The sequence below is a fragment of the Anas platyrhynchos genome, chromosome Z, assembly GCF_047663525.1.
Source record: "Anas platyrhynchos isolate ZD024472 breed Pekin duck chromosome Z, IASCAAS_PekinDuck_T2T, whole genome shotgun sequence".
Taxonomy (NCBI): Eukaryota; Metazoa; Chordata; class Aves; order Anseriformes; family Anatidae; genus Anas; species Anas platyrhynchos.
In genome coordinates, this window is record NC_092621.1 from 58,129,749 (window position 1) to 58,149,165 (window position 19,417).

Here is a 19,417-nt window from a genome sequence, read left to right on the forward strand (position 1 = left end):
CATAAGAATTGTTCTAGAAGGGCTTGAGTTATTGCTTGTTTAGTCAAAAATATCCCCAGACCTGAAAAAGAATGGGAACTACTGAAATAATTCTGCTGCTGAAGTGAGGTCTTCCATAGTGTCTCTGTAGGCAGTTACATTTAGTTTTATTTTCCAAAGTCCATTGTATTTCTCAGTAATTCTCATTGAAAACAGATGCTAAAAATGAAACAAACTTTCTGGATTCTGGAAAGTCTAACCATCTGTATGTGTTCTCTGAAACTGATGTGAATTTTTGATACTACCATGAAGAGTCTATCTGGATTATAAATATTCACATAGTTGTTCTGGAATGCCTTTTTTGTAGGAATCATTGAATTCTCTTAATGCAGGGGCTTACAGCTAACATATAAAATACACAGGTGGCTCACAGAGCAATAGGTACACACTTCCAAATGGCAGGAGGTGGTGGAGGAGAAAAAAACTCTGACCATTTGTATGGTCTGCACAGGTAGCTCCATATCACGATGAAGGTGGTGTAATTCTTGGTGGAAAGATTTGAACATGTCTGGAACCAAGATCAATGTCTGTCCTTGTATTGTTAGGTTATCTGTGTGCCCCTGCTTTAAGAGAATGTATCTTATGCTGTCTAGGCAGTGGAAAGGTTGCTATGAAAAACCTGCATTTTATTCTAATGATTACCTATGCTCAGTGACTTTGTGTTGTTGTTTTTTGTTGTCGTAGTTCTTTTTTGCCTTATGTTCTGTAGCTCTGGCTGCCCTGCTGCCCTGTGAGTGAATCAGAGAGAACCATCTACTTTACATGGGTTAGAAGTTTGCTAACTGTGAGAATCTGCCCCTGGGTTGTGCATTCTTTTGGCATAAATGTCAAACACAAACATGCCTGTGAAAATGTTCCAAGCAGCCTTTGTGAACAACATCACTGAAGTGTATATTCAAGCATTACAAATCGGAAAACCAGTGAAGTAGAATAGTTTTCTGACTTGGTTAATAAATATTTTATATTTCTTGGTGCTTTCAAATGCTACCACTTCTTAGATATGGGGGAAAAATACCTGCAGTACATAAATATTCTGTTTTTTTTCTTAATGCTTATTCCAATTGCACAATAAGAACAAATTGCCGCTAATATGTCATGTGAAGAATAATTTTGGTGTGGTGCTGAAGGATGGAAGAAATTCAGGAGCTGTGGAGAGGACGGCTGTGGTGCTTTTGTAGATCTGAGGGAAACATTCTGTAATCATTCCTTATACTTGAAAATGGTATAAAAATTATTGTTCATCACAGTAAATTAATACTACTCAAGGACTGATTATTTAAATGTGAAGCAGCATGTTTTATCATCTAAAAAGGGATGGGATCAGCTAAATTTGAGCAAACACAATACAAAACCAGTACTGTTAAGCAAAGTGAAGGCTATTTTGTGAAAGCGTTATTGAGAATGCAGGTAAACATATTTACTCTGCCAGTAATACATTTTTGCTGTTGTGAATACCTGTGTTTGCTACTAAGCAAGTAAGAAATACTGATAATATATTGCAGTTCAATTAACACTGTATCTTAAGTCATTCTGTGAGATTAAAAATAGGGATTTTTTTTTAATTTATCACTACTGTGTTTGAGTCTGGACAAACTCTTTTCTACATTAGTTTGGTACAGTATTGGTTGAGTTCTTAAATACTCATTTGAAACTTTGCACTGCTAAAAGTGCAAAAAGTGATAAAATATGTAATTTAGTGAGATACTGTTGGTATGGAAAGGCTGTGTGTAGAGTTTCTCGTGTTTAATGGATTCTACAAGTTTTTTGTTTTCTTTTGTGATTTTTTTATATATATCTTGAGCATCTTTTGTACATTTTGCTTATCTCGAGCTTCTGCCAGTAGGGTGACTTGTAATACCTGTATACTCAAGTTTGTAGTTTTATTTCTAAGAACTAAGTAAGTTTGACATCCTTGGTTGTAATTTCTCATCTCCAGTTTGTGTGGGTATACTGTATCAGATAACAATATATAAAACAGGGAGCAAATCTCCTATGTCAGATACCCATACATTACTGGCACCTCTTTAGTTTATCTAAGACAGTCAAGTTGAGACCTTGTCCAAAGATCCCAAGACTTACTCTGACTCTGGAGAAAATTGTGTGAATGACTTGATTATTTCTTATGGTGAAATTCTGCAAAAAGTAAAATTCAGTTAAATATCAATCTGGACCCTGGCACAGTGAATGTCAATACCAGAGCTTTATGAGAAATAATGCAATTATGAGTCAATAATGGATGTTAATGACAAGGGTTCTTCCTTTAATGAATAGCAGAGGGGGAGGAGGGCAGGAGATGGAAGGGAAAAACTTTGGTGCTTTTACCTTTCCCTGTCTCCAGTATGCTTTAAAATGCAGTTGTGGCATTTTGAAAGTTGTTCTTATCTCACCTTTAAACTTTTTTTTTTTTTCAGACCTCTGAATAGATGCAATTTTGTATAGTGCAACAATCTCATTTCCTTTCTCTGTGCATGCTTTTTAAATACTTCTGAAGTTTACATAACAATTTCTTCTGTAATAGATGAAATGCCTGCACTTAGACTCACAGACCCTAGCTCATGGTGAGACAGAGAAAATGAGACAGAATTATTGTTGATTAGGGAATGTGCCTTTTGAAGTGCTTGAATGTCAGGGTGCTACTGTTCTTGTGTTTAAAGTCTAGAACACTGATAATTCAAGATAAACTACCAGAATTTCTTTTGTGAATATTCTAGCTGATTTTTCATTTGTTTTCTTTATAATCTAAATAAAACCTGAATTGTATGTAAAAAATAAAATAAAATAAAAAAATTACATGGAAAATCCCTCCAACTATGCCAGCATGAGTTTTCACACCAGTAATGACAAAGACTTCAGAATGATTGCATTAGTTGACTGCATGATCTATTCGAACAAGTCATCTTTTCTCTAACTACGTGTAACAGCAGATGCGTATAAAAGGAGCATAAGAAGATGATCAGAACTCTGGAGTTACTTTACTATGAAGAAAGGCAGAGAGAACTGGACATGTGCAGCTTGGAGAAAAGACAGCTTCAAGTTTCCCTGCAGTCTCATTGTTGCCTTTCAGTACTTAAAAGGGGGCTTGTAAAAAAGATGGAGAGTGACTTTTTACTCAGGCAAATAGTGATAGGACAAGGGAGAACGGTGTTATACTTGAAGCATACATTTCAAGATACATGAGGGGCGACTGAGGTCACTTGGTTTGCTTAGTCTAGAAAAGAGGAGACTGAGGGGAGGCCTCATTGTGGCCTACAGCTTCCTCAGAAGGGGAGTGGAGGGGTGGGCTCTGAGCTTCGCTCTCTGGGGACCAGCGATAGGACCCAAGAATAGGAATGGCATGAGACTGCATCAGGGTGGATATTAGGAGAAGGTTCTCCATTGAGAAGGCACAATGGAACAGGCTCCCCAAGGAAGTGGTCACAGCACTGAGTCTCTCGGAGTTCAAGAAACGTTTGGACAATGTTCTCAGACATGTGGTCCTGTGTGGAGCCATGAGACTTGATCCTCATGGGTCCCTTACAACTATTGATGTTCTATGACTCTATAAACTAAAAGAGGGGAGATTTAGATTAGGTGTTACGAGGAAATTCTGCACCCGGAGGGTGGTGAGGCACTAGAACAAGTTGCCAGCTAGAAGCTGTGGATGCCCCATCCCTGGAGGTGTTCAAGGCCAGGCTGGGTAGGGCCCTGGGCAACCTGGCCTATTGTCTTGGAGTTTTAGTCCAGATTGTTATGTTTAACAGATAATGATAGTTCTTTGTTATTAATTTGTAATACTACTTTTAATTCATCTATTATCTTGGCATATTTTTTCTTCAAATGTGCTTCAGTGCTTTTTATTTTACAGCTATTGGAAACATTTTAAGAGGAGGTTGTGTTTAGGGTAATTTGGCAGGTTTGCTTCTTAGTTTCTCTGCTTTTAGGACAGAAGAGGGGGACAAACTGAAAATAATATGGGGTTGTGGAATGGAACTACTGTAAGGACAGGGGTAAGGGATATGAAACTATGCCTTGCATAGAATGGGTTGGGAACAATTCATGGCTTTGCCTGTACTGATGATCTGTAGGCTCAGCGTGTTAAAAGAACCATTAAAAACTCACTGTTTGGAGGAATTTGCCTCGGATTACCTTGGAGAACAATCTGAAAGTGGCTATCCTACAGCAATATAAATGATAACAGATAGATGGAAAGTAAAAGACTTTGAGTATTCCTTCTTTATTTTTTATTTTTTTTGCAAAGCAGAAAGTCTTTTTGTTGTTGCTGTTTTTTCACTCATCCATTGGATTAATACATGAGCCTTCCTAAATGCAGATCAGATTAACAAAGACTGTCTAAACTACACAATATATATACTACGTAAGAGAGATTATAAGCATTGAAGAGAGATAACAGAGAGCACGAAAGATGTTCAGTTGAGACAGTTGCTACTTGTAGATGTGTTAGAACAGCAAGCCAAAGAGACGTAACAGTTCTGCAACAGCTCACGTAAATGAGTAGCACAATACCATTTTTAATACATTTGCAACTTCCAGATGACAATCTTTGGTTACGAAAAGAAAGACAAAAATATGGATTCATTTAAACTTCTAATAATCCGTGTAGTCATTAAGTCACAAGTTATAAAATCTCATTCCATTATGTCTCTGTTCACTCATAATACTCTGTCCTTAACTAATTTAATTTGCAATTGGATAAACAATACTTTCAAAAAAGTGCATTTTGTCTTTATTTTTGGTCCAGGCAGTTTGCGTGACTAAACTCAAGTTTGCGTTATAAATAAACAGCAGATTCTTTGTTTTTTATTTCTTTCATGCTGTGAAGCATTTCTGCTGTTGACTTTCAAAGTTTGGGTATAAGGTTCAAATGAAGTTTTAAAAAAAAAAATATATATATATATATATTTTTTAATTACTTCAAAATCCAGGCAAAATAGAAAAAAAGACTATTTCCTTTTCAGTTTGCATGTTCAATGTTCACTCTGTAGATGCATATACCTAGAGTTCACAAAGGCTTTCATATCAGTTGCATAAGCTGACCTTTGTTCATACTTCCCATCATCTATCAAAAACACCAAAGTCAGCTTCTTATCTGTGCACCTCATTGCCCTGTGTAATCACTTACTGTTATCACCATTGTACCTGTCTTTCCTTCTCAGTGGCTTCCGAAATGTTTAAGCCTATCTTTAGTATCTTTAATTAATCTGAAGCTTCTTGTAGGAGGAATTTTTTCTTTGTCTGCTTTGCCCAGTCCTCATGAAAGAGAAAGTCCTGTCAGATTTGGAGTTCATAGGTGTAGACAAATGCCAGTATTTGATGATCTTTTCTTTCTTAAACAGCCTTAAGTGTGAAAAATAAAATTTAAATTAGATGGTAGCATAACTGTCAACCTACAAACCATATCCATAACCTTATAGAGTAATCTCTGTTACATATAAATATAGCAATGAATTAATTTCTTACAGTAATCTAGACATCCTACATAATTCCTGGACGAATATCTTGGTAAAGCAAGTGGTGTTTTTCCTTGATGGCACTTCTGTAGGACCTAAAGTTGATTTCATCTTTTCATTTTAAAATGAAAATTTCTCTTTTCTCTTTGAACAGTCTGATACCTACCTCTGCATGTCAGTACCCCTGCCAGTGGATGATGAAGCTTATGTAGGTAAGTATTGGTATACTACAAGAACTTAAGCGAACCATTTTGAAGAAAGTCAGCATTTTCTTTTTTTTTTCTTTGACTGATATTGGCTTAATCTTTGGCTGTCAAAGTTTCTAAAATGCATTCATCATGACTAATGCAGAAACAAACTAGAGAGCGCTACTTAGAGTCAAGGTAACAAACTGTATCTGGAGAGATTCATGAGTAATAGTAGTTAAGGAGCTGCATGCAGATGCCTCTGGCAGTCAATATCAAACAGCCTCATTTGTAAAGTATTGGTTTCCTGTCTTCTGGCCGGATACTTAATTCTGCTCCACTGAACACACTGTTTATTTACCTGCTGGTGGAGGCTGTAAATCCTTTGCACTTACAGTCTACATTGGCTGCAGTAAGATTTTACTTATCCAGGGAAGAGAAGAAGAAAAAAAAAAAGAAAAGAGGAAAGACAAAAAAAAAAAAACTTCTCCCCTCCATTTTTTTTTAATTTTGTAGCTTGAAAAAGGTGGCAGACAAACAGTGGGAAATAGTGTATCAGCACAGAGATCATACAGATCTGCAAAGCAATACCATCTCTTCAGAAGGTCTTTGGGGGTACTTTCAGTTTTGTTTTCCTTGTTTGTGAACCTGCAGTTGTTCAAGTAGAGAGAAAGCATGATGATTTTTCTTTAGATAGTTTCACTATCAGTATGTTCTTTAAACTGAAAATGTCTATATTATTATCCCTTGTTGTCTGTCAGGATATCTGCATTTATAGTAAATATGGTAGGAATTCTGTATTTTTGTTTTAGAGACTATTATGAGACTATTGTTCCATGCAGATTTCTATGTGGAAATCCTTTAGATATGAAATCTTGTTTTCAGTCTTTCATGTTACATTTTGGTAACTGAAAAAAAAAAAAAAAAGTTATTTTTTCTTCAATGCTTTCCCTGTATTTCTGCTTAGCAAAGAAGTTGGCCCCTGACCATGAAATTACGTTTTATGTGTGAATCTGACCCCGGGAAAAAAAAATAAATAATGAAAGGAATTGAATGTTCATTCTCTGATAAACTCTGCAGCTTACCATGCAATGCATGCAATTGACTCTTCTGCTTTCAAGTAATTCATAGAAAGGCATACCACTAACCTGCTGCTTAAGCAGTTTATTTTTTATTGCTTCATTGAGTTGCAAAATTGCATAGTTCAATTATTTATTAGATTGCTGCACATTTATTTCTGTCATTTGGTGTTTACATGTATTAAATCCATACAAAATACTTCTAGTGGTGTATACGTTTAGAAGGACCTACTAAAATAATTAAAAATGGAATTTGTGCAAAATCTCAATGTGATTCAGCCAGAAAAACAATTTTTTCTCTGACAACTGAGAAACTTCATGTTTTCATGTTTCCTTTTTTTAATCAGATTTTGACCAGATTTAATCATCTTTCCAATGATCACTGTGCTTGAATACACATAATACAAAGCAATATAAGGTCTGGGCAACAAAACCATTCTAGTTGTTATATGAAGCTTTGGAGAGCAAGAGGAACATGATCAGCAAATTAAAAACAAAATCCAATTCTGTGAACATGAAGATTGCCCTCAACAGTATTGCTTACAACATCTTATATTTGGATATTCTGAAAATAAATTTAAATTATTTTTTTCCTCTTTGGTCACTTCCACCAATATGTATTATTAGCTTGGGGTCAGTCTTAAGCATGTGATCAGTTCCATCTGACTTCAGTGAAATCACTTTTCATTGACTTCACGTTGAAAAGGTTTGTCAAATTAGAGTCTTCGCAACCAATGCAAGTTGCCTAATTACTGGACAGACCAGACTCAAACATATCTGACTGCAGCAAATACAAAGAACGCAAACTGACCTATCTTACAAAATACATAAATAGAAATTTCAACTTCTTCTCAGGAAAGAGATTTTTACAATAGGCGTCATCCAAGAAATTTAACTTAATATCTTCAAGTGCTACAAAACCTAGTATTTACTTACTTGCATGCATTTTGTGTTGTTTTAATAATCATTATATTGACATAGACAATTAAATACATCTTTCTAATAGGATCTTGTCTATATTTTCAAATGGTTTAAGCAAAATCTGCATTCATTGCATTGCAAATAGATAACATAATTAACCCTCATTAATTCCTGTTTATCTTTGTGACAGCATTTAAAAACTAAAAGATGACCTGACATACTGGCTGTTTTTTCAGTAATGTATTGAAAAGACAATATATTCTCTCAATAGGTATGAATATGCATAATGAAAACAAAATGAGTTTCTGAGACAGTATAGTGATAAATCTAAGACCAGAATCTGTGTTCTGACTCCAATTCAATTTATTTACACTCAATACTGCTAAGTAAATGTTTTCTCTTCTCTTTGGTATTTTTTTATGCTTTCCTTTATTTTCCTGGTTTTGGCCTCTCTCCTCCTCCTTCCAACAGATCATGGAAGAGCAGGTTCTGTTAAAAGAACCTGCAGCAGCACTGTTTTGTTGTATATTGATGAAATATAAGGGCCTTGGAAGAGACGACTTGTTGTTTTAGCTGCATAAATTACCTCAGGGATGGGGCATCCACAGCTACTAGTTGGCAACCTGTTTCAGTGCCTCACCACCCTCATCTAATCTAAACCTACCCTCTTTTAGTTCAAAGCCATTACTCATTGTCCTGTCACTACATCCACTGACAAAGAGTCCCTCCCTAGCTTTTCTGTAGGCCATCTTTAGGAACTGGAAGTCTGCTATAAGGTCTCCCTGGAGCCCTCTCTTCTCTAGGCTGAACAGCCCTAACTCACCCAACATGTCCTTCTTCTGCATGATGGATGAGGTGGTAGGCTGTTGATGTAGCCTACATAGGCTTTAACAGAGACTTTGACATGGTCTCCCAGAGTATTCTCCTGGAGAAGCTGGCAGCCCATGGCTTGGACAGGTACACTCTTTGCTGGGTTAAAAACTGGCTGGATGGCCAGGCCCAGAGAGTGGTGGTGAACAGAGTGAAATCCAGCTGGCAGCAGGTCACCAGTTGTGTTCCCCAAGGGTTGGTGCTAGGGCCCATACTCTTTAATATCTTTATTGATGATTTGAATGAGGAAATTGAGAGCACCCTCAGTAAGTTTGCAGACAACACCAAGTTGGGGGTAGTGTTGATCTGCTGGAGGGTAGGAAGGCCCTGCAGAGGGACCTGGACAGGTTGGGTCAATGGGCAGAGGCCAATGAAATGAGGTTCAACATGGCTAAGCGCTGGGTCCTGCACTTCGGCCACAACAACCCCATGCAGTGCTGCGCTACAGGTTCACGGCAGAATGGCTGGAAAGCTGTGCAGAGGAAAAGGAGCTGGAGGTGTTGACTAATGCTTGCCTGACCATGAACTAGTAGTGTGCCCAGGTGGCCAAGAAGGCCACTGGCATCCTGGCTTCTATCAGGAGCAGTGTAGCCAGCAGGACCAGGAAGGTGATCATCCCCTTGCACTCTGCTCTGGTGAGGTTGCACCTTGAGCACTGTGTTCAGTTTTGGGCCCCTAAGTACATTGAGGCCCTGGAGCATGTCCAGAGAAGGGCTACAAAGCTGGTGAAGGACCTAGAACACAAGTCCTATGAGAGAACACAAGTCCTATGAGAAGTGGTTGAGGGTTGTTTAGTCTGGAGAAGAGAAGGCTAATGGAAGACCTTATTGCTCTCTACAACTACCTGAAAGAAAGGTGTGGGGAACTGGTAGTCAGCCTCCTCTTGCAGGTAACTTGTGATAGGACTAGAGGGAATGGCTTCAAGTTGCACCGGGGATGTTTAGGTTGGAAATTCTGAGACATTTATTCTCAGAAAGAGTAGTCAGGTATTGGAATGGGTTGCCCAGGGAGGTGGTGGAGTCACCGTCCCTGGGGGTGTTCAAGGAAAGGTTGGATGTGGTGCTTAGGGACATGGTTTAGTGGGTGACCTTGGTAGTAGGGGGATGGTTGGACCAGGTGATCTTGGAAGTCTCTTCCAATCCTAATGATTGTATGATTCTGTGATTCATGTGGTAGGATCCCCAGAGCGGAATGTGAGGCTCCAGGTGGAGTCTTGCAAGAGCAGAGTAGAGGGGAAGAATCACCTGCCTTGAGCTGCTGGCAGTGCTTCTTTTGATACAGCCCGGGTTGTCATTGACTTTCTGGGCTGCAAGCTCACATTGTTAGCTGTGGTGGTCTTAGACGGGCAGCTGAGCTCCACCACAACCACTCTTTCACTCCCCCTCCTTAAAGGAAAGGGAGTGAAAATACAATGGAAAGGTCTCAAGGGTTGAGATAAGGACAGGGAGATCACTCAAGAATTATTGTGACGGGCAATAGGGAGATAAGAGAAATAAGAGAAATTAGCGTAGGGAGATAAGAGAAATTAGAGAAATTGCCTATTACTAACAAGCTAGAGAAGTGAGAAAGAAAGGAAACAAACTAAAACCACCTTCCCCCTATCCACCCTCTTCTACTTCCTCCCCCCAAGCAGTGCAGGGGAACGGGGGAATGGGGTCAGTCCCTGATGCTTCACTGCCACTCCCTCACAGTTGCTCTCTGCCCCTGCTCCACATGGTGTCCCTCCTACAGGATGGACACCTTCCCAAACTGAGCCTGCAGGGGCTGCCCACAGGCAGCAGCTCTTCAAGCACTGCTCCCACACGGCTCTGTCCCACGGGGTCCATCCATCCCCCAGGAGCTCCAGCACGGGTCCCCCACGGATGGGCGGCAGCTTCCCCGAGGCTCCCTGCTCCTTCATGGGCTCCTCTCTATGGGCTGCAGCTCCGGCCCAGTGCTCTCCATGGGCCCCAGCATCCTGAGGTGGTTCTCGCTCCTCACTCTTGCAGCTGCTATTGTGCAGCAGTTTTTGTTGTTGTTGTTGTTGTTGTTTTTGTTTTCTTTTCCTTTTCCTCACCTCTGCTCTTACAAAGGCATAAACAGCATGCTTTATTGGCTTGACTCTGGCCAGCAGCAGGTCCCTTTGGAGCTGGCTGAAACTGGCCCTTATCTAACATGGGGCAGCCACTGGATTCTTCTCACAGAGGCCACCCCGGCAGTCCCCCACTACCAAAACCTTGCCATGTTACCCACTACAGTGAGTTATACTGAGTTTCCTCTCAACCAACGCCCCCAGGTTTGAGTTCAGACTTCAGCTTTGTTATTTCCCTTAATATTTGAAACCAGCAGACTGCCATGCTTGTACAGGGACAAAGGGTATATAACTTCACTATGCAAAACTGGAAGAATACTGTACCAGAATATGCCAGCTAGTTCAGAGTCAGTTTTCAGACAGTATCAAATGAAGAAACTGATTGAGCTTACTTACGAAGTGTTATCAACTAGGATGAGTACAGCGAGTTTTGCCTTAAAGGTCTTTTTCAAGAATGTGTCTGTGTATTGCTGCAGATGCTGTTAAGTAGAGGATCAGATTGTCAAGGGTGAGGATTCTGTTTGAACCAGTCTCTTTTCTGTGGTGAAAGATCTGCAAATGCTGGACGTTGAGGAGTGTTCACTTATGTATTGGGCTGTTTTGCATTTAGGTTGATATTAGGAGCATACCTTTTGCTCTTAATTGTGACCGACAATTAGTCGTAATAAGAGAAATGAAATGACTATGAGAATTATATGCAAAAGATATTAATGAATGATATCAATATGTAATTTTTCAAGAAAGTATTATTCCAATCACATCTGAAAATCACATAATGGTTTTGTCTTTACACTTCCTTTCCGATTAATGTTTATGGATTAAAAGGCAAACCAGAAAAACAGATTGAGTCTTTAATGGCACAGGCGTCGATAAATATCAACTTTTGACTACTGAGCTGTAGTGATAGCTAAAGGGTGTTCTACAGACACTGTTAAGAATCGAGTCTGACAGCGAGTCACTCAGCCAAGAAATTTGACTGTCATCATCACCTTCTGACGTGCATTCACATGGGTGACCAGTAAATAAACGTGTCTTTTTCTTGGAGACTCATGATAAGTCCCTATCTGTCAGAATGTGCTGTAGAAATGAGATGAAACCTATTACACTCAGCAACACAAAAGGAAATAGATGATTTATTATTTTCCTTCTGTATATGCTTCTCAGATGCTGCAAGTTTATTTCTCTAGTATGGCATATTACTTGGCAATAGCGAAGTTTATATAGGGACTTGACTGTATTGAAGACCTCTAATCTGTCAAACTGTGGACATTGATGTGTTGATATGATTAAACTCAATTATACTGAAAGAGCTAGTTTATTTTAAAGAATATCAACAATAATTGGATTGCTGTTTGTAAAGATAAACTTCATAGAAATCAACTTTTTATGGCCATACCTTAGCTAGATACTGTTATGTTTTAATTAATGTCCTGTCTGTTCATTCCTATCCTGTTTCTTCTAGAGTTCATAATTCATAGTAGTATTTTGTCAGGAAAGTAAGTAAAACTTGATTCAGATTTAGTTTATATACTGAAATTCTTCCTCATATTTCACTAATTACTTTGTAGTGCTTCTCTGTGCATTAAAAAATAATAATAAAAAAGTTAAAATTTATTTGATGGCTGTACCTGAAAAGAAACTAAATCAGAAGTGGTATTGTGTTTTTTCCTGTTTTTTTGTTTTTCAAATATTTGGTTTTAAATAGAGTATTATTAACTAATATAACCAGTTAGTAAAAATAAAAATTAAAAAAAAAAATGAGAAACAGTAATAACTCAGATTTTTTAGAAGTTTTTTTTTTTTGATTTAAAAATGCTGAATTCATATCTCATTTTGAGTGCTTTAGTAAGAAAAGTACCAATCTCTTGTGTCAGTTTGTAGTCATGTAAGCAAACAATACAATTCCAGTCACATATTGCAATAGGTAAATATCACTGATATAGAGCTTATTAGTTCTCTAATTTTGAACTGTGAAAGTCTTTTCAGGCTTTCTTCTCAATCTTGTGTATAACTATGAAGTATGAAGTGCTGTCCAACTATACCACTTACACCATTCTCAGGTGTTGATACTGTGTTTGTCCAAAACTATGATTTTTTCTTCTACAGGAAATCAAATCTTTTACGTATTGATTTATGTTGTATTTATTTTTTACAAAATGTTTAGGCTAGAAATGTAACTAGAGGCTTTTGTTTGATATTTCTTAAGCCTTTGTTTGTAACAGGTATTGTATTTGGTTTGAAACTGACACTAATTTTTATGGCTTTTACCACTTTTTATTTTTTATTTTTATTGTTTTGGGTTGATGATTTTTGTGTGGTTAGTTTTGACCCCCCAGGGTCAAAATATCAGTTTTTTTATATCAGTCTTTTATATCATTTTTTTTGAAAACTGGTATAAACCTGGCAGTGTTTCCAAGAAAATATCTATACCAGAAAAGAGTAGCTGACTCTTGCAAAGCTTTCTTTAGCTTACAAGCATTTTTATTATTCTTTCAGAAGGAATGATGAAATGTAAGCTTGAGTAATGTGTGTAAGTGGTTCACATAGAAATCTGGTTTTAATTTGTTAATTGTAGTGCTCTATTTTCTATTTATACTAGTAGTATTTGTTATGCTATTTAGAGTAAATTTTATAATGGTGCTTGAAGGTCCCATTCATGAACCAGAATGTCATTGTAGGTGGACACTGTGTAAAGAATAAGAGATCTCTTGACTCACTCATTACAGTAATTATAGAGAATGAGAGAGTGGCAGGAGATTAAAGAGAAACATTAAGACAGTAGAAGAGGTAGTGTCTCCAGCAGATGAGAAGCCCAATCTTTAATTTAACCTTTATTGAAGGCTGTTTTTCAAGGTGTTGCTGCAGTACCTTTTGTACAGGTATTGAGTTCTGCAATAAAGATCATTAAATTTCACATCTGTGAACAAACTCCTGATGAATGCCTTCAGAAATTTCCTCTCTTGCTTGCATTGGCAATAGTAGCTTAAAATGCCTGAAAACTAAGATAGGAAGTCCATATAACATAATGCATTATCTGTCCCATACAAGAGTAAATCATGGTTTCACTACTAATTGTTAGTCATAAAAATACCAAAACATAAGATCATTATGTAACACAGATTAATTTTATGGCTAAGGAATGAGTAACATTTGCTAGTAGGAAGAAAGATGTTACACAATCTTTGGACTTTCATGCTGCTGACTTTATCACTTCTGCAAACTCATTTCTAAAAATATGTAGCACTTAAAGTAACTTTGGCTTCCTCTTTTCCCTGGTCATGTGGATGCATCTCTTATTTCCCATACCAGGCCCCCCACAAGCTCATTTCTTACGATCTACCTGTTAGCCTTATGTATTCAAGCTAGCTTTCGACTTCCATGCCTTAACATGTGGCTGTTTTACCTCATTTCTTACTGTAAATCTCAGCTCCAAAAAGTAGGGGTTGAAAGCTGTCCATTTTTGTTGTTGTTGTTGGTTTTTTTCCCCCTCTCAAAATCTGGGACAATAATCCACATCATCATTCACTTCAGGAGCTCTGCATCAGCTGCTGTTAACATATTGAGTTCAGAGTGCAAGTAAATCTGCAAAATTCTGAAGTAGAAATCATTTCTGTGGTTTACAGCTTCTTGATATGCCTATACTAACACTCGTAGAGCTAAAAGACACTTACTTGGAGGCTCCTAAAGGCTTATGTACATGTTGTGCAAGGAGTGACTCAGTTTTGGAATTTCTGCTGTAAAATAAGGTTAAAAACCTCCAACCCTCTTCTTTGTCTCGCCTGAAGAAAAATTCCTTCACATTCCCTGCATCTGGCACAGAAATAACAGAGGAAGTTGCACAATGTATCTTGTTTTATTTTTAGAAATGCTGTGTATTGTACATTTATGATCAATATTACTACAGTGTGATCTAGTAAACTTTTTTCAGTACTGAACAGAATCACAAATATTTGAGAAACAAAAATAGTGGTTTTGTGGCATTGGGTAAAGAACAGAGACATTTGAGTGCTGACATACATTCACCTTCATCTAAGTTTCTAATAATGAGAAATATTTGGGCAATGAGTGTGTTGACTTTAAGCGGACATTGTTTTCCTTTCCAAAAGGGTTGTCACATTAGTGGGAATAAATTATAATTCTATTCTTAGAGCTATTGTCCCAAGAAAGGTGCAGTAAAAGCGTAAACAAAATGAAATACGTCACGAAGATATCGCTCCAGCCAATGCACAAGGTACTACTTGCTCTTAACTGTAATTTAATGTTTGTATCTTTGAAGAAGTCAAAAAAAAAAAAAAAAAAACAAAAAAAAACAGTTCTGTTAAATCACGAATGCAGAAATGCAGGTTTTTGAAGCTAAGATTTGTACTAGACTGGTTACAACAAAAATTGTGGTTTGGGATATTTCCAATTTTTTCAGTATTACAGGGAAATAATAGCATGAAATGCTCTTCCTTATATAAATCATCGTGAGAGTAAGAATATTTTTTATTTTGTTTTTCAGTTGACTTTAAACCTCATGCCAGCATGGACACTGTCCATCACATGTTACTCTTTGGATGTAATGAACCCTCTTCTACTGAAAATTACTGGTAAGAGATGCAGACTTGCTTTTGTTATTGTATCTAATTGTTTGTAGTGGGTTTTTGAGGAAAGGTTTTTATAGCAGGGGGCTGCAGGGGTGGCCTTTGTGAGAAGAATGTAGCAGCTGCCACATAATAGATAAGAGGCAGTTTCAGTCAGCTGCAAAGAGACGTGCTGCTGCCCAGAGTCAAACCAATAAATGGTGTTGCTTGCGCCTCTATGAGAGCAGATTAAAAAAAAAAAAAAGGAGGGGGGGAGGGGGGAAAAGCTGCACAACAGCAGCAGGGGGAGTGAGAAGCAGCCCGGCAGTCCCCAGGTGAGTGCAGCAGGAGGTGCTGCAGGCAGGCAGCAGCAGTTCCCCTGCGGGCTGTGCAGGGAGAGGCCCCTGGTGGAGCAGGCTGTCCCCCTGCAGCCCATGGGTCCCCCATGGAGCAGATCTCCACGCTGCAGCCCCCCCATGGGTGGAGGAGCCCCCGCTGGAGCAGGTGGATGTGGCCTGGAGGAGGCTGCGGCCCATGGAGAGCCCCCGCAGGAGCAGGCCCCGGGCCGGAGCTGCAGCCCGTGGAGAGGAGCCCACGCAGGAGCAGGGGCTCTGGGGGGAGCTGCCCCCACCCGCGGGGGACCCGTGCTGGAGCAGTTTTTAGTGTGCTTTTAGTTTTTCACTGTGCTAGTATATGAGTGATAAGCAATAAATTATATTAATCTCCCTATGCTAAGTCTCTTTTGCCCATGACAATAATTGTGATCTCCCTGTCGTTATCTCAAACGTTGACCCATTGTATTTTCTCCCTTGTTTTCTTGAGGAGGAGGAGTGAGAGTGGTAGTAGTGCAGCTCAGCTGCCCAGCTGTGTAAAATCACCACATTGTTCTTGTGTTGCTTGCTTCCACATAAACCTTTTCCAGTGTCACAGTTTTTTGAAAAGTAGAAAAACTTGGAAGGAAGAAGAAATTCATGATGTACCAGTCTTTCTACACTTATTATATTTTTTTTAGCTGACTCCTTTGTAAGGAGGATAAAAGATTTTCTGATTCTTTATGACTAATTCACTATCTCAGAGGAGACAGGAGCTATAGTGGCAGGGTGCCACTGGATACCAAGAAATCTAGGCTGCTAATTTGTATTTAGAAGACTAAATCAGTAACCTGTTTTTCAGTAACCTGCTTTTCAAAAGAAACAAATACTGTGAGGCATATCAGGAGTCACTAAGGAAATGACCCTATTGATGCCAATTGTTAAGCAGACTATAGTTTCTTCTCCAGAAGATTTCTGTGTTGATCGTTTATCCTGGTCAGGATAAAAATTTTAAGCTTTTTGTTTGTTTAGTATAAGTTGCCAGTGGACTTTAATGTAACTGTAGCCTCTCTAGTTAATTAATATTTATACACACACCTGCATATATAAAATTACATATATTTAAATTATAAATTTAAATTATAAATATATGTAATTTTAAACTATAAATATATGGCATATATAATATATATGCCGTATATAATATATATGCCATATATTTACAAAAATATATGTAGCTTTTTGTCAAAATCTCAGCATTTACTTTTTTGTTATGACAGCCATGTCCCTTACAGTATCTAGATGAAGTTACTGCAAATAATTAGTAAATCTGTATCTAAGGGGTTCTCTCTTATGAGTTTAGAAAGCATTCTTGAAATAAGTTTTTTTTTGGTTTCAGGAAAATGTTGCCTCCTCCCCTGAGTCATGAGAAATCTTTTTACATAGGAAAGGTTTTGTGGACTGGAACAGATGTAAAGTTGTGCTTCAAGTTCCTAGCAAGATGAATGTGATTTAGTTCTTGAAGAATTTTCTATTGCGAAGGTTCTGTACTTTGGAGAGATTGGTCATAAAGACTTCAAACGATATTCTGTAACCCTAATTCTTGACAGATCTTGTGAACCAAAAGTCAAATTGAAGTTACCACATGTATATGAATTGACAGTTTGAATCAAATAGGCATATGACAAAGCCTCCTCTTTTTTTCCCCCATTACCAGTGTTATTTTTGACTTTTGTAGTCAACTTTCAAATTGTTAGCATCATCAGTCAATAACCAAACCTCATGCCTTAATTTCTCTAAAAGTGGGGTTGTATCCACTTTTTATTAAATAAATAAATAAATAAATAAAGATCCACATAGCATTTTTCCTACATCACAGTTTTCTGCGCAAGTATAATTCTATGCATTCCTCATCGTTCTTATCTTCATCATTTTTCAGTGTATTACAGGAGAAATGCTAGTGGTAGTTTAAGATCAGAGATCCATCTTTCTGTGTGGGTTGCTTCTCTTCTGAGTACGGAAAATTATAGTATCAGGTGTACAGAAGGAAACTGAGCAAAAAGTAAGCTAAAACGTATTCTATGTCAAGTAATGTGGTAGTTGACTTACCTTTCAAAATACCTAACCTGTGAGAGCCAAGGGAAGCTCAGTGCTTCTAAAACTGATGTAGGAGCGAAACAGCTGAGAAGGTAAAGGTGAGGCTATCTGGGGAAATTACTAGTCTATCAGAAATTTCCCACAATTTTTCCAAGTTTTCAGGTGGGATAGTTTGTTGACACTACAAAGTTCATACAAGTTATTGTTATCTGTGTAACAGTTTTAAAACATTTCTGACAGAGCTCTGTAATCTCAAATTATCTTTTAAATGCTTATCAAAAAGATAAATAGAGATGGATTTTAGTAGTATAGTATATTTTATTCTTTAAAAATAATTTAGCCGTTCTACACGATTTGGGGAGATAATTTGATATTTTGAACATATAACAAACATTCATCAAAAGTTGTATTTACCTTCTACTTATCAACTAACATTTCTATTACTGATTACAAATGTTACAATCTTGTCTTGTAAGAAAAGTAGGTGCTAAAAAAGTTCAGGTAAAAAATAAGCTATGAAAGCATTACTTTCTGTTGATTTATTTTCTCAGCAAACAGACTTTTTTATTCTTTTTATTGTGGCTTATGTTATATAGTAGAATTTGTTTTTTAAAGAGTTGAAATTTATGTAAAAAATATACCAACATAAGACTGTGTGTTCTTTGAAAACCAGTTTACATCTTGAGTGTGTTACTTAAAACCATCTAAACTTTGCTCATAGTGTGTTTTGTTTTAAAGTGTCTGGAAATTGTTCTGTTTGTGCTAAACTCACATCTAGCTGATGTTCTGAAGATTTAACTTAAATGTTTACTTCCTGAGCTTGTACAAGATCAGATGGATCAAAAGCTTGAAAGTCTTAAAGTTGAATCAGACACAAATCAGGCTTGAGACTAGGGTTGAGGTATTTTTTGTTTCCTGACTATATCATCATTTTCTTGGAGAAGAGTGATTGCCCAGCAGAGAGGGACTCAGCAGTGGCAGTGTGTGCTGCATAGCAGTTAATACTGCATTTGTTCTTGGCTGCTGTACTTAAAAAACGGATTGTCAAATGATGAATCGCATAATTAGCGTTGTATTTTTGTGATCTTTCTGATTTTTCCACATCCAGATTTTGAGTAAATCTTACTGCTTTTTTACTGTATGAAGCTTCTGAAGCTTAATATTTGTTTTATATTCTTAGAAAATCTTTGTTCACTCTCTCATCATTTCATATTACTATTGTTGCAAAATGTTGTACCATTTCATTTCGCTCTGCCCATGGTAATCTGCAAGGCTAGAAAGAAAGGTGATCACTCAGTTCTACAGGCTTTAGAGTTCTGTATTCATACCTTTTTGGCACACTTAGGTAATATTGTGTAAATAGCTGGTATACATCTGTGTATGCATATAAATAATGTAGTATGTATGTGTATAGACTGTAAAGCTGCGTTACAGTGTTGGACCTGCACTGGCTCTTCAGAGAGTGACATTTTTACTGCAAAATGGGAGAGTCTTTGTCCGAACAAATGCTGAAGGGATGCACAGGTGTTTTTCCCTACCTTAGGGCTTGGTATTTCAACAGAAATAGTACAGGCTGTTAATATTTCCTCAGAAATAAAGTAGATTCACAGGGCTCATGTGCTCTGCTGTTGCCCACCACATAAAACAAACAAAAACAACAACAAAAAATCAACAGGTAGCAGCTTCTGCTCCTTGACCATAATCAGCTTTAAAACAGTTCAGCCGCTCTCACCGGTTTTATCTGAGCTGATAAACTACTGATATTGAAGATGCATGGTTGAGCTGATTCATTGAAATTTCATGGGTAATCAAGAATACACTTGGATGACTTAAAG

General features: G+C 37.6%; 1 protein-coding gene across 8 annotated transcripts in view; it reads left to right on the forward strand.

Moving 5' to 3' along the window:
- PAM (peptidylglycine alpha-amidating monooxygenase) overlaps window positions 1-19,417 on the forward strand; it is a 142,870-nt gene that overhangs the window by 63,390 nt on the left and 60,063 nt on the right. For all 8 annotated transcript variants that reach the window (XM_038171367.2, XM_038171371.2, XM_038171372.2 and 5 more), the window contains 2 exons: window positions 5,641-5,698; window positions 15,114-15,201. In XM_038171367.2, coding sequence (XP_038027295.1) covers window positions 5,641-5,698; window positions 15,114-15,201 — 146 coding nt within the window. The remainder of the gene's footprint in view (window positions 1-5,640; window positions 5,699-15,113; window positions 15,202-19,417) is intronic.